Raw genomic sequence first — 27106 nt, 5'->3', positions numbered from 1 at the left:
GCGGCGGCCGCTCCGGCTCGGCTCCGGTTCCTAGTGCCTCCCCCGCCGCACCCCCTCCCCGCCTCCCGCACCCGCCAAACTTGATGTGACCCCAGCCCGACGCGGCGGCCGCCCCTCTCACCGCCCCGCGCGCCCCCCACCGCCACCCCGCCCCGCACCCCCGGAGCGCACTGCTCACCGCGCCCCTTCCCACCTCCTCGCCGGGGCCCGGCGCCGCGCTCGCCCTCCGCGTTCCCTTCCCCTCGCCACCCCCACCCCACCCCCCGCACCATGAGCAACCTGAAGCCGGACGACGAGCACAGCACCAGCACCGGCACGGGCTCGGGCTCCGGCGGCACCCTGGAGGAGGAGGTGGGTCTGCGGCCCCGGGACTTGTCGGGTGAAGTGCACGCGGACGTGGGCGGGGGAGAGGGCGCGCGGGGCCAGTCCGGCCATCACCCCCGGCGCCTTCCCGCCGCTGCCCTTCGGCCCGGGAGGAGTAGCCCGTGTCCGGCGGGCGGGGGCGTGCGGCCTGGACTGCCCCGCCGGGCGGGCATTGTCTCCCCGCCCTCCCCGGCTCGGGGCGGGCCGCGCGCCGGCAGCCGTCCGTGCGTCCCGTGGTGGGCGAGAGGCGCCGTGGCCACCCCACGCGTGCTGCCCTCGCGTCCCTCCTTCTTTACTCTCGGCCCGGCTCGCTGCCCTCTTCCCAGGCGCTCCTCGCGCATGGCCGGGACTCCCGCGTCTGCTGGAAAGAACTGAGCGGGATTAGCACGGCGGGCGGGCGGGCGGCACCCTTGGTCTCCTGCCCTTTCCACCCTGACCCCTCCCCGTGACCTTGGAGGCCCGGGCCAGCCTCCCGGCATCCTCGGTTGACTAGAACTGTAGTCATGGGGGGTGGACAGGCCCCCCTCACAGCCCCAGAATCTGGGCTTTGGCAAAGAGGTCAGCGGCAATTAATTAGAGTTAGGAAGAAGATGCCTAACGACACTTCCCGGTTTTCCTCTCTTCGGTTTTGTCCTGGCGGTCAAGCTAGGACCCCAAAGCTGGCCTAGATGGGATTCTGCAAGGAGAGGCGACGTTATCTTGTCCACTGGGCGTGTGCTGCGAGGTGGGAGTGTGATGCGGTTTGGTGAAATCGCCAGCAGCTGGGTGGTGAATGGGACGGCGAGGTCGGGAGTATGTGTGGGGTGAAGTGGATGTAGCTAGCTGTCAGTGACCAGAGAGACCAGGAGCTGGGCTGGCAGAGGCAAAAACTGGTGTGGAGAGGGGAGAGGGTTCAAGGCTCCCTCAAAGGGCCTCTGGCCTGTGCTGTGTCACTCCAGGCCTAGGAGACCCTTCCTGCCCCACCCTAGCATCCTCTTGCCCAGGAAACCAAGTGCTAGTTATCCACCCGGAGCTCCCTTCCCTTTGGTCTAGGGGAGAAACCGCAGAGCCCCTGGTGAGGGCTGGTGTTGCTACCTCCCTTATTCCAGTGGAGTGCCTCTGGCAGGCCGTGCTATAGGTTTGGTGCAGAATGGCGGCAAAGGCCCACTGCTGGGCTGGGCTCTCTCTGTGGGAGGGATGGTGGGAGGGTCACACTGCCAGCTCCCACTCTTAGCAATTCAGAGGCCTGCTGCCAGCCCCAGTCCACCAATGGCATGACATCTTGAGAATCTAGGTCTAGATCCCGCTATTGTCTGGGGGAGGAAGGGAGGAATATACAACTCTTCACTCTGAAGGGTTACAAGGCGGACCTGACATCTGTCTACTAGTGTGGTATGGGCTCTGGTGTGGTGGGGGTGCTTTGGTTCCTGAAGGTCTTGTCCTTCTTGAACCTTGATGCCTATAGGTCCTTGGCTTTGGGGACCTTAACCCCATCCTGACTCTACCTGGTTGTTCAGAATCTCTCCCTGAGAATTAGGAGAGAGTGACAGGGTTGCTGGTGTGTGTGGAGTCTCTGCTTGGCCTTCTGTGGGCTGAAATGGGGGGAGGGAAGCTAACGCCTATAAAGCTGGGCAAGGACCCAGAATGCCACTTCTGCTAGACCGTTGACTCAAGCAGGGACCTCACACCACCCAAGAGGCTGGGCTAACCCTCAGACCCACTGCTTTGAAGTGGGAAGAGTGAACCATGTGGCCTGGCTAAAAAGTCTTGGAGAAGACATTTGAGGTATTGGGCACTTTTGTCGAAGTGCCTTTTCTGAGAGAAAGGGCAGAATCCTTAAGAAGTGGGATCCCTGATACTCCTTGGAGATGGAGGTGGCCACAGCACTATAGTGATTCAGAGGGTCAGTGCAACTGGTGCTGGCGAAGGGGCCTGGGTTTATGTTTGAGGGTCTAAAACTGAGGGCTCTGGGGATCTCCCGAAGCCCAGTGTCTGGTGCGGTCAGGTAAATGCAAAGATTGTCCGCCCTCCCCTACCCTTCTGGACAGTGGCCCAAGAGCTCCCTTGCCGGGGTTCCATCTTGGATTGGTGGTTTGAGCTGGAACTAGACTTCTTCCCTTTAGCTTAAGTGCCCCCTAGGCAATCTGCAACCCCTAGGAGCCACTACCCTGGGGGAAATCTGCATTAGCAGGAGTAGTTTATTCACATGGCTGACCTAGGCTGGCTCTTCCCAGTTGACTACTGGAGATAAACTAAAGCAACTCTAGAGTACCAAGGAATCCTACTTGTCTATCAAAGGTGTTAGGTCATTGGAGAAAGAGATGTATTTTCAAGATTCCAGGAGGGGTTTCAGTGGGGCTGTTCCTCCTTATATAGCCTTGACTCTTGACGACTGCTCTGTATAGCCTTGACTCCTGCTTTCCCATCCTACCACTGGGGGCTTTATCCATATCATAGGCATTAGATTCCTTTTCTGGACTAGGGTCAGAGATACAGGTGAAAGATCACAAGACTGGGAGGTGAGAAGGACTTGCCAGGAAGTGATGGTATGTCAAAAGCAATAGTTGATAAAATAAGGAGATATCAGCAAGTGATAACAGTGGTGCCACTAAGAGGTTAGAGGTTAGCCCTGCCTTAGATGTGGCAGAGTAGGAAGTTGTTAGACCTGTGGGAGTTTGGGAAAGGCATTCCAAGGAGAAGGAATAGTGTATATAAAAGTGGGAGTCGATAGTGGAACCACATGGCTTGTTTGGATGACTGCCAGGATTTTGTTATGTTGCAGCATTATTGGGGGGCACATTATGAAGAGCCTGAGATCATGCAAGCTGGGAGGAAATTGGCATTTTTTTTTTTTTTGCCACTCGAGAAAGAGATGCTTTAGAAGCCTTGATACCTTTGAAAGCTAAGGAGGGTGATGAGGAGTTAAGGGGAGGGTCTGTAGGAAAAGAACTAAGTGTCTCTTTCAATCTAGAGGATATACTCTACCCCAGGTGGGTCATGGCTGATGGCCAAGCTCCAGAAGGTGAAGTAATCCATACAGCCCATGAACCTTGCTCAGGGCAGGCTTACCTCCCATGCTGCTCAACACCAGATATAAGCATGTCCTGTCTTAGTGATTCTTGAAGAAAGACTAGATAGTTACAGTGTTTCTGGGGAGAGATACGTGTGGTTTGAAATACTCTATTTTGAAAATGGAGACTTTACTTTTATAATACAGGGTAATACAAAGTTACAGTAATTATTCATTTGAGGTTCCCTAAGGGGAGGGTGGTATTTGGAATCTTGGGGTCCGGGTGTTTGAGTTTCTAAGAGTTAAAGAAGTTTTTATGTTACCTTAATGGTAAACTATAGAAAGGCAGGGATTAATAGCACTAAGGCGGTGACAGCTTGAACTGAGGATCTTAGTCCTGTGCTGCCCTCCCACCCCTGTCTTTGCTTGTCCATTGCATTCACTATAACTGAGCCAGGGTGACTCCTTGCAGGCCTGGTACCCCTGGATCCATCATGTGTCCTCTAGGGGTCTCTGAGGAACCAGCCAGGTCCTTGGACCCTAGCAGGATGGACTAGGGTTAGCACTCTTGATGAGTGAAGGAATTCTGGGGTCCAGCATGCGACTTAAGCATCTCCCCTTTTCTTTTCTCTGCCTTTCAAAGTATTTGACAGAATCTAGGACTTCTTGGTGCTCTGTCTGCAGGCTTCTTTCTTTCTTTCTTCTTTCTTTCTTTCTTTCTTTCTTTCTTTCTTTCTTTCTTTCTTTCTTTCTTCCTTTCTTTCCTTTCTTTTCTTTCTTTCTTTCTTTCTTTCTTTCTTTCTTTCTTTCTTTCTTTCTTTCTTTCTTTCTTTCGTGTGTGTGTGTGTGTGTGTGTGTGTGTGTGTGTGTGTGTGTAAGGGAAGGGAGGCATCTATGTTTCTGGGCTTTTACCTGGAAACAGGGCCCAAGCAGGTGGATCCAGGCAGATTCTGGTAGGTCAGGCTCCTCTTCTTCCTGGATGTTGTTATGGAGGTGTTCCCACTGCTCAAATAACCTATGGCAGAGGCTGTCCTAATAATAGTAAATCCATATATAGTAGTTGTAACAGGCATTGTTCTAAGCACTTTATCATTTGAACCCCCTTTAACTCTCACAGCAGCACTATGAAGTACTTAACATCATCATCACTATTTCATAAATGAGGAATAGACACAGAGGTTAGATAACTTTCATGCAGCTAATGAGTGAATAAATTGGGATTTGAACCTAGAGTTTGCTCTTTACCACACTATACCTGCTATTCTGTTTTAGATTAGGGTTTCTGGTGAGACTTAGAGGCAGGGAGAGAAAAAGTCCTGCAACTAAAGTTTTTGAGGCCTGAGGTTTGGGTGATGCCAGGGTCCCAATAGAGGCTCAGAGACTGACCCCAGGCTAGTTCTCTTTTGGTTGGTAGCATCCCAGGACTAGGTGAGGGGAGCTGTCAGCGCCTGCCGGAGGAGCGTTTTATCATAGATATTGTTTAGAATTGTCATCTTGTGATGACAAAAACCAGACCAAGTCAGTTTTTATTATTTTTCAGTTCCCTACGGACAGTATGCCCCCTTGTTGCCTGTAGTGGGGCCGACTGCCTTCACACGCCCATTGGTACCTTGCTGTTTTGGGCATCTTAACTAAAGAAATTAATGCTTACTCTACAATGACTGCCTGTCATTTGGGGGGACCATTCTCTTGAGTCTCCTTATCTCTTCTTTCCTTGTACATGGATAGCCTGGGTAGTTTGCCCCAGTAAGAACCAGTTTCTAAATCTCATTCAAGTCTATGGCCATGCTACCCTGAACAAGCCCAATCCCATCTGATCTTGGAAGCTAAGCAGCGTCAGGCCTGGTTAGTATTTGGATGGGAGACCACCTAGGAAGACTAGAAAATAAATAAGCGATTGTAAACTGACAAGGTCCTTGCAATCTGTGAGGTCAACCAAGGGATGCTTTGCCTAAATCAATCAATCAATCAATCAATCAATCAATCATTCAACATTTGGACATTCTTCTCATCCCCATTTTCAGCAGGGGGCTGGTGACTTCTAGTAAAGAAAGGCAAGACATGAACTTGCAGGGTACAGAGGCTTCGCTCTCATGCTTTCCACCCATTTATCCTCCTGGACCTCCAGACAATCCTGAGAGGTGGAGGAGAGGAGGAGTTTGTCCCATCTGCCCTGAAGGCTGAGCCCTTGGTCCAAGGCCAGCCACCTCTGGTTATCTAGAGCTGAATGAGTGTGCTAGAATTCCTCTGCTATCCCCTGACTGTGGCTGCCTCAGAAGGTGCTCGCGCCCCTGGCACTGCTGTGAGATGGCAGAGCAGAGCCCATCACTGTACTTCAGAAAACATGCTGCTGTGAGGCGGGAACTGCAGGCAACCCACGAAGCTTCATATGCCAGAATCCTATCTACTGCCTGCCCAGGGACCAGCACAGCCTTCTTGCTTTCTGCTGCTTCCTCCTGCATCCTTAGATAGAAAGAATACGGTTGCCTCTGAGATGTGCAAGGCTAGACAGGTGGCAGTATCATTGGGACCTACTTTCCTAAAGGGTCCACTGGTGGCTTCATCTGTGCTGGGGGCCTCTGGAGTATAGCAGAGGATGGGCGTAGTGGGAGGGTCTGCCTAGACTCATCTGCCATGGCCCGTAGTCGTTTATGGATGACTGAGCAGAAGCTCTTGGCTGTCACAAGTCATCAAGGCTGTCTGTATAATTCTGAGCAAGACTTGGACTCTCAGGGAGAAAGGGCAGGGCCTGACCTAGACCAGGCATAGGATAAATGTCTGCAGTACCTAGCTCCTTGGAAAGGGCCAGCCTCCCCTTCTCCAAATGCATTTTGAGCTTTCACTCAGGGGAAGGGGAGGCGGTGCAAGAGAGGTTACTGGAATAGGACATGAGACCATTTTTGAAAGCCATTGTCTCTGTGAGGACTGTGAAGAACTTCTGCCCAGACTGGTCCCTGTTCTTGGTGTATAGTTGTGGCCATACCCAGGCACAGCTTGTGATGGAGGGATCCTGATATATTTGTGACAGGGAAGTTCCAGACCAGAATCCAGTGTTCTGGAAACAGCTTCCTTCTATGAGCAGAAACCCTCTCCCAACAGGAGTGCTACGTGCAGAAACATCTCTTGTCAGGCATCATCTGCCTTAGTCAGGTGGTGGACAGGAGTGTTGGGCTCAGTGCTGTGTGTTCCCAGTGCTGTCTGTTCACACCGGAATAATATCACGTGGTTTAAGGTTTGGCGGCATTGATTTTGGAGCTGGGGGAGGGACATAAGCATTACCCTATGGCAACGCTTTGAATCTTTGGGGTGGTATGTGGCAGTGGTGACAACTGCAACCCTTGCTAGGAACAGGGAGAGGCAATAGATCTTCATTGGCTGACCACACAGCACCAGGAAAGATAGAAGGTGTGTGGCCCAAAAGGGAAGGGAACCTCACCTCGGAGGCCTCCATGCTGTGGGCCCCGTGAGCCTGCCATTCTGAGTTGCCTCTGAAAGCCTTGGTCCCTGGCTCTGTCTGAACCCTAAAGGAAAGCACGTGCCTGGCCACAATACCAAGTCTGCATAGCACAGGTCATGCTGTTTGGTTTGGTCCCCTAAATGAGGTATAGGCCCATGTGCACAGCAGGCAAGGTGTGTTCCCCAGGTGGTAAGCCTGTTCCTGGTGCTAGAAGTAGCTTGGATTGTGGAGTCTGAAGCCTTCTTATTTGAACACTTTATACCTGCCAGCCCTGTCTCTTCCTTTAGAGAACTTTTTATCATCCCAGCTTGCTTCCCCGCCCCCTACACACACACACACACACACACACACACGCGCGCGCGCGCGAAGAGTCCCAACTTTCAAGGCAACTTGGACTTGACCCACAGCTCTGCCACTGACTGGCCAGACACCTAATCCCTGAGCTGATTTTCTCATCTGTAAAATGGGCTAGTAATGCTCTGCCTTTCACATCAAAGGACTTCCAGGTTCACTTGCCATTGGTAACTGCGAAAGAACTGCAGACCACAGAAAGCTGCCCACATGGGGCCTGAGAGCCAAGCTCTGATAATATGTGATTTGGGGCTGGAATTATCAGGGGCAGACAAAACGCTGGAACAGACCCTAAGCCTGAGACTTCACACTGGGTCCGACTGTAATGTCCTGGTTGGTGTCGTTGGTCTGGGCTTCCTGGAGGGAAGCTGGGTGGAGTCCTGGCCTGGGGGCTGAGTAGCCCTGAGCTCCTTGGAGGAAGCAAGGGAAGCCTGGGCTTCTGGGAGCCTGTGCAGCTAGGTTCACATCCACTGTCTGGCTGTATCCGCTTGCTCGTTTTCCCTGTGCCCTTGTTCAGCCCTTATAAGTCCGGCTTCTGCGGGCCATGTCGCCACATTCCATCCACCTCTCGTCAAGTGGCCTCACTCAGAGGGCCGTTTTCCCCCTGGGAGGGGTCAGAGCGACCTGCTAGTGCTAAGCCGAAGACCCAGGCAGAACCCAGCGCCCATCTCACCCCCTGCGTACATACACAAAAGGAAACTCCCTGGCCACTGAGATCCCTGCACAGGAGGAGAGAGGGTGAGACTGCTCTGAGCTTTTTGTTTGGCGACCCCAATATTGGCCCCGCAGAGACCCTGCTCAAACCCTCAGGCCCAGGTTGGCTCAGGGCCTGGCTTCTGACTTCTGCTGTTCCACCCTCTCATTCTCTATCCTCTTCTTCACCACTTTGTCTTCTCGAGGGCAGAGGGCAAGTGTTTGAACTCTGAGCAGATGGAGGACATCCTCTCCTGCTTCCCTGGTATCTTAGAAGGTGGAGTGTGAAGGACCCTAAGTCCACCCCTCCTTTATTGCTGAAACAGTGAAGGAAGGCCATGAAGCTACCTGCCTGGCTGGTGGCAGGGCTGGGACTTCAAGCTAAGCTCCCTTACAATTGGTTTGAAGCTCTTTATCATTTGTGTCCATGTCTGGGCAGCAGGTGTTGGCCAAATAGGAAGCTGAGCCTGAGTCCCCTCCCTGTCTTGGTTCTTAATGGGATCTCTGTCCCTTAGAGAAGTCAGAGCAGAGCTAGGTATGATGATGGTTGCTGGTACAAGTTCAAAAAGGATCTTCAGTATCTTTTCATCAGGAAAGGCATAAGCTGTATATAATGCAGGCTGCATCTCATAAACCCCCATGGTCTGGCTGGTGGGGGGAGGGGCCTGGGCTCAGGCTTCCTGGGGCTACATGTGCCCAGCTTGCCTGTCCAGGGTGTGTGAGGGGCCATGCTCTAGGCTGTGGTCTTCCCACCGCTCAGTCAGTGGGGCACAAGGCTACACTCAGTTGCTGGGAGTTGACAGTCTGTCAGTCTATTTTCCCTGTGACCTCCCTATAACTAACTGTTTTGGACTAACCATGGCATCATCCAGTGGGACCTCCACCCCTCAATCAACCTTCAGCGAGGGACTGTTTCTAGCTCAGAAGCTGAAGGCCACCTACTTGTTCCTCAATGTCTAAGGCTGATGTCACTGGGATCTGAGTAGGTTAATGGTGTGAAATCGTGGTCTGCAAAAGACCTTTGACTCATGAGTACCTGGGGACACTGGGGCTTTTTCTGACATGCTCAGTGACCACGAGCAGCCCCCTGGAACCTGGGGCCTTGGTTTCCTCATCTAAAAATAAGATTTCTTCCAGTTCAAATATTCTGCATTTTGATTGCTGCTGAGGGCTGGGAGCTGGGGAAGGATGTGGGAGGGGCTTATGAGAGGCTTGTTTTTCCCTTTTTGGAACCCCCCCCCCCCTTCTCCAAGTGGTGTTTTCCATCCAGATGACACCAGGAGAGCTCACACTAAGCAGCCACTAGGCGGGGATTTGAAGCTAGCGCATTGCTTGAACATTTTGATGGAGTGGAAAGTTGAAATGTTTTTTTCCTTTCCAAACCGAATTCTAACTTTCAGAGAGGCTAAAGGATTGCTGCAAAGAATCAATTTTCAAATACAGTCTTTATCTCTTTGGTAGGATGTTTCTCTTGCCTGGAGTCAAGTTTCTGCAGGGGATCTTCCCCTGGGTCCCAGCCCTGTGAGGCAGGGATTTGCCTAGAGGGCAGGAGCCTGTCTTCTAGGGGAGTGCTCCTGGTGGACCTGCAAGGATTTATTTGGGAGGGGGTGTGGGGAATGGTGGGGAGTGGCCTTAATGTTTTTTCTACCTTAGCATCCTTTGTGGAGAAAAGTCCATCCTCCAATCAGGGGAACCTTGAATTCAGGCTGCTCTCTTAGACATTACCAGGCTGGGGGGCTGAAAAGAGGCTGTGATTGTCCTTCAGAGTTAAGGGATAAGAAAGTTTCATATCCACAGACATACCACTGTGTTTGAAATCAGTGTTTACCCTTTCCATTTCTGATAAGAGCTGGTACTTATGGATCCTGTCGTCTTCAGCCACAGTACCCTGCTGCTGCCCACAACTCAGAAGTTGAGTGTTTAATGCCCAGTGCAAAAAAGGTCTTTTGCATCAAAAGGTTGGGATGAATTGGAGCTGCAGAGCCCTCAGCATCAGGCCTGTCCCTCCCCTTGCAGAGGAGAATACACACCTGATGAGGGCAGAGTGGCCAGATCCCAGCCTGGCCTCCAGCTGAGTGTGGGGTCCTCTTTACTGGGGAGGCGGGGGAGGGCCTTGTGGCCCCCACTGATCCTGCGCCTCAGTCCTGTTCCACACAGAGGCTTTGCTAGGCTGTTTTCCTCTGTGCAAAAAACCTACCCCTCCCACTCCCCTGCCAGTCTCCTTCCCCCCGTGAGCTGGGCCCTGTGTGTGCCCTGGGGAGGGAGGAGACCTCTGAGCACCTACTGTTAAGGGAGCTGGCCTGGCTTGGGGGCAGTCCACTACTCTGAGAGTGCCCAGAACCAGGAGAGGTATCCCCTTGGGCTGATAGAAAAGGTTGATCAGTATCCTGCTTGGAAGCCTTTTCCACAGAAGAGTGACTTTATGCTATGAGGCTGATGCCTTAGGTGTCACTGTCACCTTGCTCCTGAAGGCTTTTGTTTGATTTCATTTTTTTCTGAAGATTTTAAAACAGATTTCAGTTTATCCGATGGAAGAACATCACTGACGCATAGATATGAATTAGTTCGTCAGAGCCCCTTCTTCCTGCTTCTCTTTTCTTTATGAAAAGTGAGTTCTTACCTCTGGGCTGGGGAGGACTGCAGAGCGGGGAGAAAAACCCGGATGATGGCCTGCAGTTTTCCCCTTCCTATCCTGAAGGAAAGGGCTGGGCAGTCCCAGGAGCCTGGGTCCTCAGTCATGGTGGGATTAGAAAGTGTGGTTGAGAGGCTCCTCCTCCAAGGACCTCAAGAATAAGGCTGAGGGTGGGGAACCACCTCTTCTTGTGCCTGTCATGTACTGCCCTTCTCTGTGCCTCCCCTAGAGCACTGTGGGTGAGATTCGGGGAGCTCCCTGGTACAGGAGATGTGGAGCAGTCAAAGGTGGTTGGGAGCCCTCAGACTTCTAGGTCCACTACCAGCTGGAGGGAAAGAGCCCAGGAACACACAGCAAAGACTTAGACAACTTCAGGAAGTCTGCTGACCACTGATAGCCTGTGGACTTAGCAGAAGGAGCCGGACCTCCCTCAACCCCCTCTCTCCCAGCGACTTCAGAGGAGAGATGGGCAGCAGGACTTGTGTAAGGGAAAAGATGTCTCAGGAGCCCCCAAAGCCTCCTTGGACAGGGGACCCAGTTGGCCAAAAGGCCTGTTGGTTCTCCTAGGCAGGCCTGGTTCTGGCTAAGACCTCCAGCAAGGCTGAGTCTGCTCCTGACTGGCATGAAGGCCACACAGCCATGTCTGCGATGTCTTATATGGGGACACCTCTCTGGCCAAGTTCTTTTCCGTGTTGAATTTGGTGCTTCCAGTGTGTTCCATCTGAAGAGCTGTTCCTCGACATGTTTCTTCTTTCACCGATTCCTAAGGATTCCCCATCCATTCCCTATTTCTCCCCCAGTTCTCACTCTACCCCTTTCCAAACGTGTCTTTGAACTGCTAAGGACATGGCATGGCATGATCTAGCACCATCTGCTCATACTTGCCCTGAAGATAACCATTTGAAAAGTATTGTGGTCTATGGTCATGCTACCCTGAACAAGCCCGATCTCATCTGATCTTGGAAGCTAAGCAGGGTTGGGCCTGGTTAGTACTTGGATGGGAGACCACCTAGGAAGACCAGGTGCTGTAGGTGTAAAAAATAGAAAAATAAGGGATCGTAAGCTGACAAGGTCTTTGCAATCTGTGAGGTCAACCAAGGGTTGCCTCACCTAAAAAATTTAAAAATAATAAAAAAGATGTGGTTGCTTTCCATGTTTCAGGACAGGAAGGAGATAATCCCTTGGATTGTCTGGATCCTTCTGGGAAAAGGGTGAGTGTATGGAAGGAGAAGGGCCAGGTAAACAAGTTTTGTGACTTCTAGCAGCCTAGGATTGTGGGGACCACCCCTTATGTCCTCTCTAAATACTGAAAACATTTTTGTGTTGAATTCTTATAATAAATTTGTGGAATAGGCAGGACATGGGTTCTTTCGTTGATCTTTCCATCTTGGCATTAACCAGCTGCTGGTGTCTGAATCCTTGTCAGAATTCATCTCTTTAATAAATGTCGAGCCCTGTTGCTAGGAGGTGGCACCAGTAAGTGGCATGGGAAGAGTTGTCTCTAATGCCGGCCTGTGACACAGGACTAGTTGGCCAGGCTTTGGCGAAGTAACGGTCCCTCGTTTTGTCGTCTTATTCCGAGCCTGGCTTTCTCATCTGTGAAATGAGGATGTTAAACTAGCTGATCTCCATGGTGCCTTCCACTCTGGACATTACTCCCCGGGAAAAAGGAAAACGACAGAATCCAGTGACTGCCTAAGGTCATCTCACCCACATTGCCAGTTTTAGACTGACCTGGACCAGACTGAGCCTCACTGGGCATTTATAAATAAGTGGCTCATAGGACCCGATAGGTGAGGTTTTCGTGCAGGTAAGCACTGATTGCTGGAGCCCTCAGTGAACACGCACTTTGTTGAGCCTCCTATGTGCTGAGCAGAGAGTAAGGTGAACTCTTCATCCTGGAGGTAGATGATATCCATGTTGTTCAGATAAAGAAAGAGAGATTTGGAGAGATGAAGCATCTTCCCCAAGCCAAGCCTAAAGCTGGAGTACAAAGTGCAGCCTAACTAAAGCCTGTCGTCTTTCCCATTTATGGCATCACTGCAGCTCTGGGCCACGTCTGTCTCTGGCTGGGAGTTTCTCTGGAAAGACTGAGGTGTGTCAAGATGGTATAGATCCAAGTGTTGAGGCACCTTGGAAGGTAGGGAAGTTTTGAGACTTGGTTCCCACCTCTGGGGTTTTATAAGAGTCTAGGTGAGGGGTAAGCTTAGGCGGGTGGAAACAACGTAAAGCAGGGAGTCCCAAGGGCTCCTCTAGGACTTTAGAGGAAGGAAAGGGGAGTGAGGTAATAGAGGGCCTGAAGGATGGGTCCCCTTCAGTTAAGAACGAGGAAGGGGCGGGCTGAGGGGCAGCTTGGGCAGCTGTCTCCAGAGAACAGGCACTTTGTAACTGACCAGGCTGTTAAGCTCATGCTTCCCTCCACCCTGGTTTGGCAGTTTCTTCTTGTTCTGCCCCCATCGCTCCAGCTTTGCTGTCATCCTAAACAAGTGCCTAGGAAAGGGATTGGCTACCGAATGGATATATGGCAACACTTTAACCACCCATGAGGTTAACAAAGCCACCCAAGTGCCACTCACTCTGTCCTGACAGCCAGATGGATTGCTGGTAGAACAGATAGCTGTGTCTTAGCCTAAGCTGAGGCCTCAGTTTCCCTATCTGCACAAAGGGATATGCAGGGTGCCTGTCATCTGCCATGATCAAGTAAAACCCAGGGGGAGTAGTGATGGTCAGGCTTCCTGTGACTTAAACCTCCCAGACTTTGCTTTCAGCAGAGGGTCTATGACTTGGCAGACAGGGACTTACCACCTAATTCGTAACTGCCTTGGCCTCATCTTATTTCCTGAGAAGTGGCCAGGGACAGGATGGGAACAACATTATAGCCTTTTGAACACTTCAGGACCTAAAAGATGGAAACGAGAGGAAAAGGCTGGAAACAAGGATCTGAGCTGGGAATGAGGGAAAGATCCCCTATACTCCCCTCCCAACCCAAGCAGGAAACTTTGTGCTGAGAACTTGCCATTTAAGGGGGCCTCTGGGGAGATCTGGCCAGAAAGGAGCCATTTGAGGAAGGGTTTAAAATTAGCCCGAGTAAAATGGGTGGTCCCTGGGGAGAACCGAGGCAGAGCTTTCTGTGGGGCAGCTCGGGCTCTGTGTCTTTGACCCCAAACTATGCCCCATCATCCCAGGGAGGAAGGAGAAGTAGTGACCCAGGTCTACCCAGCAGGGCCCTGGCTGGCTTGCACTCTTTCAGCCCATCCTCTGAGGGTGGGCTGGGTACCCAACTCCTGGCACCCAGAAGCAAGTATTGTTTCTACCAGATCCGATGCCTATTCAGAAAACATGGGCTTTGAGTCCCAGATCTGCTGCCTTTAAAGAAAAGCTGTGTGACGTGAGTGAGTCACTTCCATTGGGGGTTTACATGGAAATTGGAGGCCTTTCCATCGAAGGGCAGAGGGTGTAGAGGCTGATGGCCCTTGGGCATCCAGGAGCTCGGTTAAGCCTGTCCTGGAGCCTCGCTGTCCTGTTTGTACCAGGCTGGGAGCAGAAGCTGTGTACACAGGGACGCAGAGCTGCAAGGGGCTATGACGTGTACAGAACCTTCACCCCAGGCCTGGGAGCAGAGGCGTGACTGGTTAGGGAAGGCATGGCTAAAGTGGGAAGATGCGTCCTAAATGGCAAGCGTATCCTTCTTGGTAAAAATTCACGTGAGGGAAGAAGCTTGCCCTTACCCATTTTTTATCAGGCATGGGCTGGGAGTTATTCTTATAGGACTGGGGGTGGAGACACAGTTACCAGCAGCTATCAATGCTGGTTTCTTTTGTCATTGTTGGTTCTGTCGTTAGGTATGTGTCTGTGTGTTGGGTGTAACTTTGCTTGGCTGCTCCAGGTTCCTCATTCAAGCCAGTGTTTCTCAAAAAGCTGTTGCTTAGATTCAACAGGCCATCACTAGAGCACAGAGGGAGTTCTTTGGTGCCCTTGGAGAAGGGTATGTAGCCAACTCTAGGGTATCTAAATGCTTTCGAGAATGGCCACATGGTGGGGGAGATGGAGGCATGAGAACTTTTTCTTAGATCGGCAGTGATGAATTGAGAAGACCTCTGCTTAGCATCGTGGTATGAGATGCAGCTCAGAGGAGGAGGCAACTGTGGTGGGAATCTCCACTCATTTGGATTTTTCACTAATCAGGAAGCCACAGTTTCAAAATGGATTTTTAATGGATCTAAACTATGGAAAGTCTTCCCTCCCTCAGTATGAGTATTGGCTGATCTGGGCTTGCTAGTTTAGCGTTGGATGCCAGCAGCATTTAATTAGCAGAAGTGAATTAGGAAGTGCCACCCCTCTTGTGGACCTCACATGTAGTTCGGGTGATCAGGTTTAGCTGGAGTCACATGATGGACAACTGGCATTTAGACATGGCTTTACTACCAACTTGTAACCATGATGAGGGCAAGGCTTGTAACTTATAGCATCATCTGCCTCACTTGAAGCTAGCAAGATCCTACTCATTCTTCAAATCCCAGCGAAATTGTTCCATCTGTGATGTCTTACCCATATCTCTTATTCAGTAAACATTTAATACCTACACCACACTAGGAGCTGGGCATAGAGGCAAGAATACAACACATTCCCTGCTGTTGAAGAGCCTACAGATAACATCAGAAGCAGTAGGAGATGGATGAGAAAGTGGTCGGCCCTCTGTCGAAATCGCTGCAGCGTGTGGCCTAGGACTTGTGTTCTATATACCTCTTTGCCTCTCCCCTAGACCAGACAGAGCCTCTCAATTTGGGGTACATGGTATCTGCTGAAAAGTATAATCATTTTAACCTGCGCATTATGAGCCGGGTGGGTAAGACTGCATGGTTTGCCTCAGATATCAGAGGGATCCTTGATCCGAAAAGGGGGCCTTGATCTGTGCACTTATTAAACAGGGCCCGCTCTCCTTGCAACTGTTCAAGAGCTGACAGTCTTACACAGAGCTGCTCAGCAGGTGCTTGTCGAGGGACACCTGCAGGATGAACCTAGAGAAAGGAAAGCGTACAGAGACAGCTTTGAAAAATTAAATGATAGGAAACTGAGCGTTCATTTGCTTCAGCCTCTAAAGGAGGCCCAGGAAATACTGAATTCCTCCCTAAACTCTGGAAAGATTCCAGTTCCTTCCCGAATTCAGGAAGGGCCATCATCCCTGTCATTCTGTCAGCCTGCCTCTGACCACTGTGGTCTCTGTGTCCCCAGGTCCGGACACTGTTTGTCAGTGGCCTCCCTGTGGACATTAAACCCAGAGAACTCTACCTGCTCTTCAGGCCATTCAAGGTGAGTCTGGGCCCAGCCACCCACGGGCAGAACCTAGGACAGAGGAGAAGCATCATGAATGAATCTCTGATCTGGATTGGGCAGCAGGAAGACGTAGGGCAGTGTATCAGAAACTGTGACTGCAGACCTGGCTCTCTGTCCTAGTTCTGCTAATTCACAGTTTGCTTCCTGTCTAGTGATTGCTTAGCCTGTTCGAGCCTCTTGTTCCTCATGTGTAAAGGGAAGGCATAGAGGATCTCAGTAGATTTTGCCATATAAGTAATCTTTGAGATTCAGTGTAACCTTTTCCATTTGCAGATGAGAAAACTTAAAAAGGTAAGGTCTCTGCATCTGGATTACAAGCTATTGGAGCAAATGAGAGTTTATGCATGAAATGATGGCTGCTTCCGCGTGATGCCCACCCATGTGTTAGAGCATGTGATACAGAACGCAGGGCGGGGAGCGCCCAGCAGTGGCAGAGGTCATAGTGGGTCGACTGTGAGGGGAGGGGGAGAGAAAAGTGCGCGAATGACACAGGCAAGCACTGGGCAAAGGTGGGGTGATGTCGGGGGTGGCTGGGACAGCACAGCAAAGGCTCTAATCTTCCCCTTTAATGAGCACCTCTCTTTGCAGGGGTATGAAGGGTCCCTGATCAAGCTCACGTCGAGACAGGTAATTTCTCTCCAAGGTTTTTCTTCTAGCCCAGACCAACTGCTGAGCTTGGAACTAAGCCCGTTGCCTTTCCCTCACCCTTGAGGCATTTGGCAGCTGAGATCTGTTCCCTGTCATCCTGTTTCTGTCCTGGGCTGACGAAACAGCCGCTGTCACAGGTCCCCTCTTACCAGTCAGCTCCTAGTCCTCCCTCTTTGGTTCTTGAGGAGCCACAGCCTGGTCCAAAGTAGTGGCGGCTGGACTCTGGCTCCCGATGCCAGAAACCATTTAGGGTCTGGACTAAACTTTGGCAATATGAAGTTAGAGAAGTTTCAGTCTGTCGCCTCTTACACCTGATATATTGGAGTCCCCTTTCTTCCTGGAGAAAACACTGGAACTTATTTTTAATTACCTTCACGCATTAAAGAAAAGAAAAAGGCTACCGAATGGGTGATGCTTATTGCAGTAGGATAAAGCTCTATTGGCATCATTCCCTGCAATCAATGTGGTACCCGGGTAGGAGACTTTTGGTGTACAAGAATCTTCTGTTCCAGCTGAACATAAGAAAGAAAAGCAAGAGTTGCTTTTTTTTTTTTTTTTTTGATGGGGAGATAGAATTTTGGTAGAGATGCAAGGGTGTTCTCTCTTTTCCCTACTAGCCTGTTGGTTTTGTGATCTTTGACAGCCGGGCAGGAGCAGAAGCCGCCAAGAATGCTTTGAACGTGAGTAGATGGAGGACATGTCTTTCTCTGGCCCACAGACCTCCAGTGTCACTGTTTTGTCTTTTGCTAACCTTTCCCGACTCCATACCCAAGGAAAAGGGCCCACAGACATACCTTATTTCCCAGTCACCCTGGAGAAGAGTCTTTACCTGTGCTGTCTTGGCCTGTGTGGGTGAGAGTCAGGCGGGTCATTCTGGGGGCCCTTCTGTACCCACCGTAGTAGACAGTCCGGGTCCTACAGAGTAAAGTTTTTCCCTTCCCTTCCTTTCCTTCTGGTGTAGGGTATTCGCTTTGATCCCGAGAACCCGCAGACCCTGAGGCTAGAGTTTGCCAAAGCCAACACCAAGATGGCCAAGAACAAGCTAATGGCTACACCAAATCCCGCCAGCGCTCACCCCGCCCTAGGAGCACACTTCATCGCACGGGACCCCTGTGAGTGGCACTCAGAGCTGACGATGCTGCCCTTGTCCTTGGCCTGAGCTGGAGGCCTCCAGTGGGGTTGCATACTGAGAGCAGACACTGAAGTTCTCAATGAGGGAATCAGCCCTGCCTGCCTGCCCCCTTTTCCAGGAGGCTTCTTGCATTCACAGCCACCTCTCTCTGCGGGCTCCACGCTTCCTTCCTCCCCTGCAGCCTTTGTCGGGACTTAGAAAGACTGAGCTCCTGTGCTGTCAGCCTTGCCCAGCTTCCCTGAAGCCTTCTCTGATTTCTCTTGGTTGAGATGAGTAGAGGCCCATCTGAGAGTTTCTCAAAGCAGACAAGATGCTCATGTGCCAGGCCAAGTTAACATGGCTTCTCTCCGTGGTCTTGTGGTCCTTGAGGGGAGTCTGGCCTGAGTGGGGAGCTTATGCTTCAACCATAGTGCTGCATTCCCTTCCCTGTCTGACAATGGGGGCTGTTGTCTCCCTTTGTAGATGACCTGATGGGGGCTGCTCTGATCCCCACATCCCCAGAGGCCTGGGCTCCCTACCCTCTGTACACCACAGAGCTGACCCCAGCCATCTCACATGCTGCATTCACCTACCCAGCTGCCACTGCTGCTGCCGCCGCGGCCCTACATGCTCAGGTAAGCTCTCCGTCTGGGAGAGAAGCAGGAAGGGGGAGAACGAAAGCTCTGAGTTGGTCAGACTTTATACCTACCTGGCCTCCAGGCCACTCGTGTCTCCAGAGCTATGGGAGAACTGCTGTTTTCACTGACGGAACCCTTAGAGTTTGGGCTCTGGCAGAGGGGATGGAGAGGACACGCTGTGAGGCCATGTCCAGGACACAGGGCAGAGTCCTGAGAGAGACCCAGGCGTGGCTCCACCGCCCCCTGAACACCGCTGCACTGCGCTGCGTTCTGCCTGTGACCACAAAACCACGATGCGGATCCCCACCTGAGTGGCCTCCGGAGCCAGGCCACCTGCCCCTGCCTCCTCCCGTCTATGAATCTGAGAAAGCTCTTAAAGATTTCTTGCCTCGATTTTTTTTGCTCATCTGGAAAAGGAGACTAATATCTCCCTCAGGGTTGTTGTGAGAGTTAAATGTTGGTACGTGAGAGGTGCTAGAACTGTACTTGGAACAAACATCCTGCGTGTTCCTGCTTTCATGAAGCCTGGCTGCTCTCCCTTGTGAACCTGTGCTGGGGCGGGAAAGAGGGAGCGAGCCCTTCCAGGAGAGAGTCAGGGAGGGTAGAGCTGGGCCAGGAGGGCTCTGTGCTCACTGAGTGCCATGCCGGGTGCTTGAGAGGCAGATGAATAGGTGGTCAGATACCAGCCCGTTCCCATGAGGCAATGACAGGACGCTGCCGGCCGTATGGACAGGATGGTGCCGGCTCTACGGACAGGGCACTGCCAGGTAACACAGGAGGGCTGAGGAGCAGTGGCCAGCTCACCGTGGCCTCTGATCAGTGGAGAAGAGCAACCTGGCCAGGGCGTGCTGTGCTGTTGAGAGGGAGAGAACAGAGGCTGGCCGGACTTGGCCAGGGCAGTGGAAGGGCATGAGGAGGAAAAGGAAATGAGAAGCCAGGAAGGGAGAGTTCACAGGAACTAGAAGCTGAGGTGGGAGGAGTCAGGTGCTCTGGCCGAGGTCCTCTGAAAGGCTTCGTGACATCTGGATTGGCCAGTTCCAAGATGAAAGTTTCAGATTATGGGGCTACTGCCGTAGCAAACCATATCCCCCCGTCAGGGGCTTTCTCCCTGGCGATGGCAGCCTTAGAGTGCTCTGTGGCAGAAGCGTGGTGGAACTTGGTGCTGTTCCACAGCTGCATGCCACAGACAGCTGGAAAACTGCTGGGGGCAGGAGGTGGCAAAGATCTTCCCCTGGAGGGAAATGTTCGAATATTTACCACAAGCCAGGGTCTGTGGTGGGCAGAGAGCATGAGGAGAGAAGACTATCCCCGTCATCTCTGCCCTGGCACAGTGTGGAAGGCAGGCAGGTACATGGTGCTCTCGGCCAATCAGGAAGTTTAACTGCAGGAGCCCTGCAAAGCCTTGCTGGGCTCCTCACCTCTGATCCCAGCTTCGCCACCAGCTAGCTACCTGATATTTGGCAAGTGCCTTTACCTTTGGACCTCCATGTCCTCATCTGTAAAATGAGAGGGTTAGAGCAGATCAGGTGAGAGATTCTGTCATATCTGCTCCAAGATGCTAGGCCATGACAGTGGCGAGACAGAGGTTGAGAGCCAGGGACGGTTGTCCAATTTATAAGGAAAGATGCCTCTGCCCTTCTTGGGGGGCCCCCATCTGGCAGGGAATGTGTGCTGCTACCTGCCCCTGAGGGCTGCATGCCCTCCTCTTCTATTCCTTTGCGGCTTCCTCCCACCTTCCCCACACCCTGTCCAGCTGCCTTGATCCAAATCCCAGCTCTCTCTTTTAACACCTATTTGACCTTGGTCAAGTTACTTAACCTCTCTGTGTCTCATTTTCTTTGTGGAATGATGATAATCATACCTACTTTTGGGTTGCACAGAGGGAGGGCTATGGAAGTGCCAGTTGTCATGGCTATTATTTAATACCACTGTTGTCTAGTTTCCCTACCTGGGTCCTCTCTGAGGCTGGAGGCCTCGTCGTGCGCGAGTTCTTGTCTTCTGGCTTCCCAGGGAAGGGGATGAAGAATAGTGGTGTTTTAGGGGAGGCAAGAGATTGGACCACATAGTAACTAATTCTGTCTCTACTTCTCAAGCTCTTCGGAAAGCCATGCCCTCAACAGTCAAACACACTGTTAGGATTAAATACAGTTAATAGGCACGAAAGCATTTTTCAAGTAGTAGCATTTTCTCTTTTCCTTCCAAGAGCCACCATCCTGCCACCCTGACAGTGCTGCCCCAGAAGCAGAGGCTGAAAATGCCTAAATAAAGTGGACAGTGTCACTCCTAAGGGGATTATTCTCAGCCCAGAGGACCAAGAGAAAAAACTGAGTCTTTCTGTGCCTGGGGCCAAGGAGGCAACTTGGAAAGAAGGTGACAGCTAAGAAACAAGAGCGGATAAAAAGCAATTCTTCCTTTTTCCACCTCAGTGGGCACATCCCAACTGCTTGCCCTTTGCCAGTAGCTCAGCCTGAGTGACAGGAACCAGACCTGCAGGAAGAGGGAGATAGTTCATCCCACTCTGTCTTGGCACGAGGTCATCTTGCTCAACCTTTCGATCCTCTTGGTAGAATCCTCTCCTTTAAGAGGGTGAGGCACTCAATAGATGTGGGTGGCAGGGGCACACTGGGGTCTGGCACATAAAAGGAGAGATTCTCCAAGTCCCCTTGTGTCCGAGGGTCCTCCCAGACTGGGCTTTGCTTCCCACTTCAGCCCGAGGAGATGGGGGTCTCGCTGTGGCTCTTTTCTCCCTTAAACTGGCTCAGTCACTTACTGATGACCTTAAAGTTACATGAGCTCCTTTGCCTCTCTTTTCTTACCTGAGTAGTAGAATGGTGATAGAATCAACTTCATAGAGTTTTTTTGAGGATTAAATTAACGTAGTACATGAAAACTACTTAGAACAGCACTTAGTACATGCTGAGTACTTCATAAGCGTCAGCTATCAGAGGTCTGCGTATTTGGGAAAAAATGGATAGCAGATTTTTTTCTCTTTTCTTTTTTGCTTATCGTCCTGCTCCCCAGAAAATTGCTACTTTTGGTCCTTAGACTTGGTAGGTAGTAGGGCCCATGGGTATAAATCTTTTATAAAAATTACTGTATATATATATATATATATAAACATATATTTGTGTATGTGTATATATATACACACACACATATAAAACTTTTTAAAACTTAAATATCAGGACATATCCCCATGCCAGTAAATGTAGATCTGTATTCTGTATTCTGGATGCCTGACCAGCCCACCATTGTGTGTGTCCAGCTCCCTGTAGGTGGTAAGTAGGTTGTTTTACACAAAATTTTTTTTTTTTTTTTTGCTATTGATAGTCTGCGCAGCAATGGACGCCCTTGTTCACACCTCTCTGGACACCTGTCCCGCTTGTTTTCCTTATCACAAATTCCTAAAACTGTTACAAGGTCAAAGTGTAGACTTGCCAATCTGGGATAAGTAAGACCGGGTATTGTTTTAATTGACCTTCCGGTGAGCAAGGCTCCCATATTTATTGGCTATTGATATTTCTTGCATGAGTTCATTCCTTTGCCCACTTCTTGGTTATTTTCTCAGTCCCAAGAAGTCAGAAAGAACTAAGTTCGTGTCCCCTCTGTTTTGATGCCGGTCCTCTTGGAGCCTAATTCATTCTAGATGCCCATGGGCTTGTCCCTGTGGGGTGGCCTCTCAGGACCTCACATCTCCTGTGAACAACTAGAGACCCTGAGACAGGACCAGCTGCTTGCTCCCTGATGTGCTTGAACTGACCCCTGAGCCTGGGGGTCTCTTGTTCTGAGCTGGGACAAGAATGGACTGTGCTTCTTTAGAGCAATGGTCCCTAACCTTTTTGGCACCAGGGACCAGTGCTTCTATGAGGATCTAATGCCTGATGTGAAGCTGAGGCAGTGATGCTAGCGCTGGGGAGCGGCTGCAAATACAGATGAAGCTTCGCTCGTTCACCTCCTGCTGTGCGGCAGGGTTCCTAACAGGCCTTGGACCGGTACCAGTTCATGGCCCAGGGATAGGGGACCCCTGCTTGAGAGGACCTGGACCGCTGTCCTATACCAGGTGTCTGAGGAAGCAGTAATGCAGCCCCTAGAGTAACTCTATTAACTTCAGGGAAATGCCATCTCAAGCTTAGAAATGGGGTCTTTCCTATACTTCCTCCCTGAAGAGGGGGCCTCCTCATCTCGGGCTAGGGGCGAAGCTGCTGCTTTGGAGGCAGGCGTGCCAGCACTGTGGAGAGAGTGGGGCTGGCTGAGGCAGGCTCTCTGAAGGAGCCCTTAAGCAGCTGCAGGAGGCCTCCAGAGTCCCTCCCACTCTCATCCAATGTTCTCCCCTCCTCCAGGCGTGCAGGGCACCCAGCTTATCAGGCACTTCCTTACTGGGGGTGGGAGTGAGGGCAGGGACTGCTCCAGCTGGAGACTGGGTTAAGGGTGGTAGTCAGGACCCACTAGGGGATTCCCTGAGCTGGGCCACAGGCTTAGCTGTTAATAGCACTTATCTGGTCACAGCAGTGCCGGTTTCCTCATTGTCCTTCTTGTTGAATGAGCTCTAGTGTCCAGCCAGGCTTCCAGCTGAGAGGGCATCCATGGCTCAGCAAAGGGGGGAAGGGCTTCCTCCCACTCAGCTGTCAGCTGGGAAGGAAGGGAACAGCTTCCAGATGTTTAGAAGGCAGGAGAGAAGATCTGGCAGCCCCTGGGCTGGGCAGCTCAAAGGCAAGATGATGCTCTTGACCCTTTCTGTGTGGTGTGGGCTTAATTAAGGTAGTTCTAGCAGTTTGGGGTCAACTGTGTCCTGGTGACAGCAATGCCATATCCTTGAAGCCCAAGGAAGGTCTTGGTGTCGGTCAGGTGACCTAAGACTTGGCCCTACTATATGCTATTTGCCAAGCATCTTGGCGTCTCAGGGTGACCAGCCCCTGACTTCTTGCTGAGCATGTGGTGGTCAGAGCCCTGTGCTGTACAAAATAGCACCTAGTATTTAGAGTGAGGGCACAGGAGCGAGTTCTCAGGATCTTCTATCAGCCCCAGAGGCCTGGCATTCTCGAGATCTTCTCTGCTTCCCCAGGAGGTGGGGATTCCAGGCAGCCAAGTGGGTAACAGGGTCTGACGGCTGCCACTCCAAGGAACTTGTCTGTGTGCCCAGCCACTACTCGTTCTATACCTCCCGCGTGCCATCCTTTCCTTTTCTAAGGGGACTCTGGGCTCCCCTCTGTGGGTAATCTCTTACCCCTCACCCAGGGTCCTGTCGCCACACTCACGCAGGCAGTCATGGGTCAGGCTAGGGCAGATGTGCTGCCTGTGGCTGGGGCAGGTGGCCTACCCTGCAGTCTTGGCTTGGCACCCAGCGTGGCTTACTGTCAGACGACTGGCCCATGGGGAAGGGGGTGCATGACACTCCCTGACCAGTCTCTGGGAATCCTGCTTTGGGGCTACTGTTCTGTGGGGCCTCCTGCCAAGTACAGGGGTTGGGCGCGTGCTGGGGTTTCAGTAGCTGCCAGGCCCCCACCCCAGGACTCAGCTCATAGGTTACAAATTTCTAGACTTAGCAGGCTCGTAATGAAGGGAACAATAGGGATGGAGAAGTGGAAACGGAGAGGATGCAGCAGTTGGGTTTCATAATGGCTTAGAGAACCATACGAGGACAGGACCACCGTCTGGCGTCCTTCCCCTTGGAGGCCACACCGACTTTACTTTCTAATGTTTTTACATTTTGTCCTATCAGATCACAACTGTTCATGACTTAATCATCTCTAGCCTATAGCTGGGTGAGGACACTGGGACTCAAAGAATTGGAACAAAAATTTATTAGGTTCATTCTCCTAATGTTAGGAATTCCATGCTCTCCCAGTAAAGGGGGGAGGGCAAGGAAGGTCATTGGCACAAATGCCCCCGAATGCCAAGATTCCACTTGGTGCAAGCTGGCACATTCCGGTCGGGCTTAGTGGAGTATAAAACACCTTTGTAACTTCTCTCCTTTGAACCTTCACCCTGCGGAGGAGGCAGGTCAGGTGGGACTCTCCTGTTTTCAGGATGAAGAAACTGTTGCTTAGAGGTAAGTAACTGGCCTGATATCTACCAGTCAGTGATAGAACCAGGACTCCAACAGGGACACCGAAGGCCATGTTTACAGCGCCCTGCCGTCAAGGCAAGGGACTGCACAGCTAGTTCCTGACATTGGCTTCTCTTGCAGGTGCGCTGGTACCCTTCCTCTGATACCACCCAGCAAGGATGGAAATATCGTCAGTTCTGTTAGTTCTTCAGTAAGTGTTGGCCCAGAGGTCCAAGGTAAATGTCCTGGACCCGGGCTTCCTGCAGGGCTGCGATTCCCCCCTCCGCCTGAGTCCCAGAGCCCGCGGATGCTGAGCCTCCACTTGAGCTTGTGCACTGGGCACTCTGGCTGGGTTTTTCCTCTCCTCCCACCCCTGTCAACCGACCCCTGCCATCTGTTTTGCAGCCCCCTCACAACGGGGAAGGCCTGGGTTCAGCCCTAGTCTGATGCCTCTGCTTACGGCCACCTCTCTCCCCTCCCTCCAGGTCTTGTTACCGCAGCTTGAAGCCCCTGCCCTGCTGGGGAGGAAGCTGCCCTGAGCTTCCACTGTCCCCAGGCGGCCTGTGGAGAGCTGCTGCTTCCCTCCAAAGACTGTGAATTTTAAGCCTAACTCAGTGGACTGTTTCCTGTTTCCTTTCTGTCCTCTTCCTCAGCCCCATCCTGCCCCAGAGCCCTTCTCCAAGGCCTCACGCGAGGATTCAGGGGCCTTTTCGCTGGGACACCCAGACCCAGCTCGGAGGCCTCACTGGGACCTAGCAAGGCTTGACCTCTGGTCCAAACTTGCTTTTGTAGCTGCACCTCAAAGAAACGAGGCATTTGATTTTGCATGTTTTCTGGCATGAATTAAGACACTTAAACTTGTGTATATGTGAGTGTACAGTTTGTTCTCACATTGTGTCACCATAGCAACAGGTCCTGGCCACTAATGGTTCATCATTCCCGGTCCCTCTCTTCACACCCCTCCCCTACACCCACCTTGCTTCAGTGAGGCCCGAGCCCTGTAGCCACTTCCACTAGGTGCCCCCCGCCACTACACCCCACACTTCCAGGCTGAACAGCGACGACCACCCAACAAAGATAGTATTTTCTTTTTCATTTCAAATCAGGGTCTTCTACTTCCTCCTCTTCAGATGGGCCAACAACTGTTAAGAACACCCTTTCTCTGCCCTTTTTGCTGACCTCTCCACAGCTACCCCACCCCTGCCATTGCTCCTCATTCTTCCCAAACTTCGAAACCAACCAAAAAGTGAAAGTATTTTTGTACCCTGTGTAACAAAATATTTATGCATCATAAAGGATTTTTTTGTGTGTGTGCAATTAATTATTAAAGAGACCTTGTTCGCTCTGTCAGATAAGTTTAATGTTTAGTTTGAGGCATGAAGAAGAAAAGGGTTTCCATTCTCCAGCCATGAGCCTTTGTGTCAGGCGTGAGTTGAAGAAAAATGAAGGAAAAATTGTGCAATTTTTTTGTTTCATGAGCACATCAGTGCTTTGCCTTTGGCCACAGCTGTGGCTGTCTTGCCGTTTTCAGACTTGGGAGACGAGGTGGCTGTTGTAATTGCTGATCCTGTGAGAATGTGAAACTGGATAATATATGAAATGCAAAATAAAAAATCATCCAAAGGAACTGCTCTCTGCCCTTTGTTTCCGTGGGATGTAGACCGCTGTTGGGAGGGCATAACTAGAAGACAGATGTTGAGTTCAGGCGGCAAGAAAATGAAGTAGATCCAGGCCTGAGCACTGCGTAGCCTCTTCCTTCTTCCTGCTTTTTTGTTACTGAAGTCTGAAGGAGAAGTGACTTGCCAAGGTCCATGCAGTGGGGGGTCATATCTGTCGAGCCCTCCCTGTGTTGAATTCATTCACTTTGTCATTTTCTGATTTGAGGCTAGGACCAGAGAGTCTGTGCATCCAGAATAAGCACACAAAGGGGATCTTAATTTTCTTGGGTGCTGTGTTTAGTTGAGTTAACCCTTCATGGCCTGTGTCATTTCAGGCCCATTAGTAGAGAAGGACTGTGGTTTGGGAGGTTGGGCTCCTCCATGCAGCATCCTTGGTGCACGTCTTGTGAGGCTGTGTTAGAGGGAAGGAGAGGACCCAGCCATCTGGCCCAGTAAGGGTTAAGTCCACCTTTCCTGTTGGGCTCCCAACTGCAGCTCTGATTCCTGAGAGAGGGTGTTTTTGCTGGGAGCCAGAGCACATGAATATGAAGGTCAGGGAAGTGGTGTGGTGACAAGACCTTGAGCTGCGCTGGACCCAGTCAGGACGCCTGCAGCTGGCCTCGATTCTCCCCTTTAGTGACTCGGGGCCTCAGTTTCCTCCTCTTTCCTCTGTGATGTGGTTTGAAATCTTTCCAGCTCCTTCTGGGGGGTTGGAACACTAACCTGATGGCTTCGCTGTTTGTCTTTCCTATGTTCTCCTCACCCCATGTCCTTCACTGCTTGTCTCAGAAGCCATGCCTAGGGCAGAAGACGCCCCGGAGCCTCCCTGCCACTGGGGCCGACCCAGGTCACTGCCTCACCTGCACCTCGGGGGATCTTGGTGTCCCCTCGCCACTCCCTGCCTCACCCCTTCTCCTGTACTGTACTGGCTGACGTGGGTCTACGTTATTCTGTTGATGATTATGTCAGCTGTTAAAGGCTCAAGAGGTGACATTTGCAGCTCCGACTGGTACCTGCCTGTGAAGAGAGGACATAGCACCCCCAGGTGCTGTGAGGGAGGAAGAGCCTGGCCAGGCACAGGCCGTGTAGGTAACTCTGGGTGTCAAGTGGTGGGTTATCTGAACCCTAGAGGGAGGCTCTAAGGGGAGAAGCATTGGCGGTTGTGTTCATGCCCACAAGAGGACCG

General features: G+C 51.6%; 1 protein-coding gene and 1 pseudogene across 1 annotated transcript; both read left to right on the top strand.

The window, feature by feature from the left end:
- Positions 1–25889, top strand: RBPMS2 (RNA binding protein, mRNA processing factor 2). The gene is made up of 8 exons (XM_016141071.2): positions 1–351; positions 15718–15795; positions 16408–16446; positions 17085–17147; positions 17429–17579; positions 18062–18213; positions 24404–24473; positions 24748–25889. Exons 1-7 carry the CDS (start codon positions 271–273, stop codon positions 24464–24466), a joined length of 627 nt encoding a protein of 208 aa, XP_015996557.1. The 5' UTR covers positions 1–270; the 3' UTR covers positions 24467–24473; positions 24748–25889.
- Positions 11401–11519, top strand: LOC118601450 (annotated as a pseudogene).
- Positions 25890–27106: the final 1217 nt, after the last annotated feature.

This window comes from Rousettus aegyptiacus, unplaced genomic scaffold (genome assembly GCF_014176215.1).
Source record: "Rousettus aegyptiacus isolate mRouAeg1 unplaced genomic scaffold, mRouAeg1.p scaffold_m13_p_3, whole genome shotgun sequence".
NCBI classification, from domain to species: domain Eukaryota; kingdom Metazoa; phylum Chordata; class Mammalia; order Chiroptera; family Pteropodidae; genus Rousettus; species Rousettus aegyptiacus.
The sequence above is the reverse complement of the archived record's forward strand: the minus strand, read 5'-3'. Positions and strand labels throughout refer to the sequence as shown.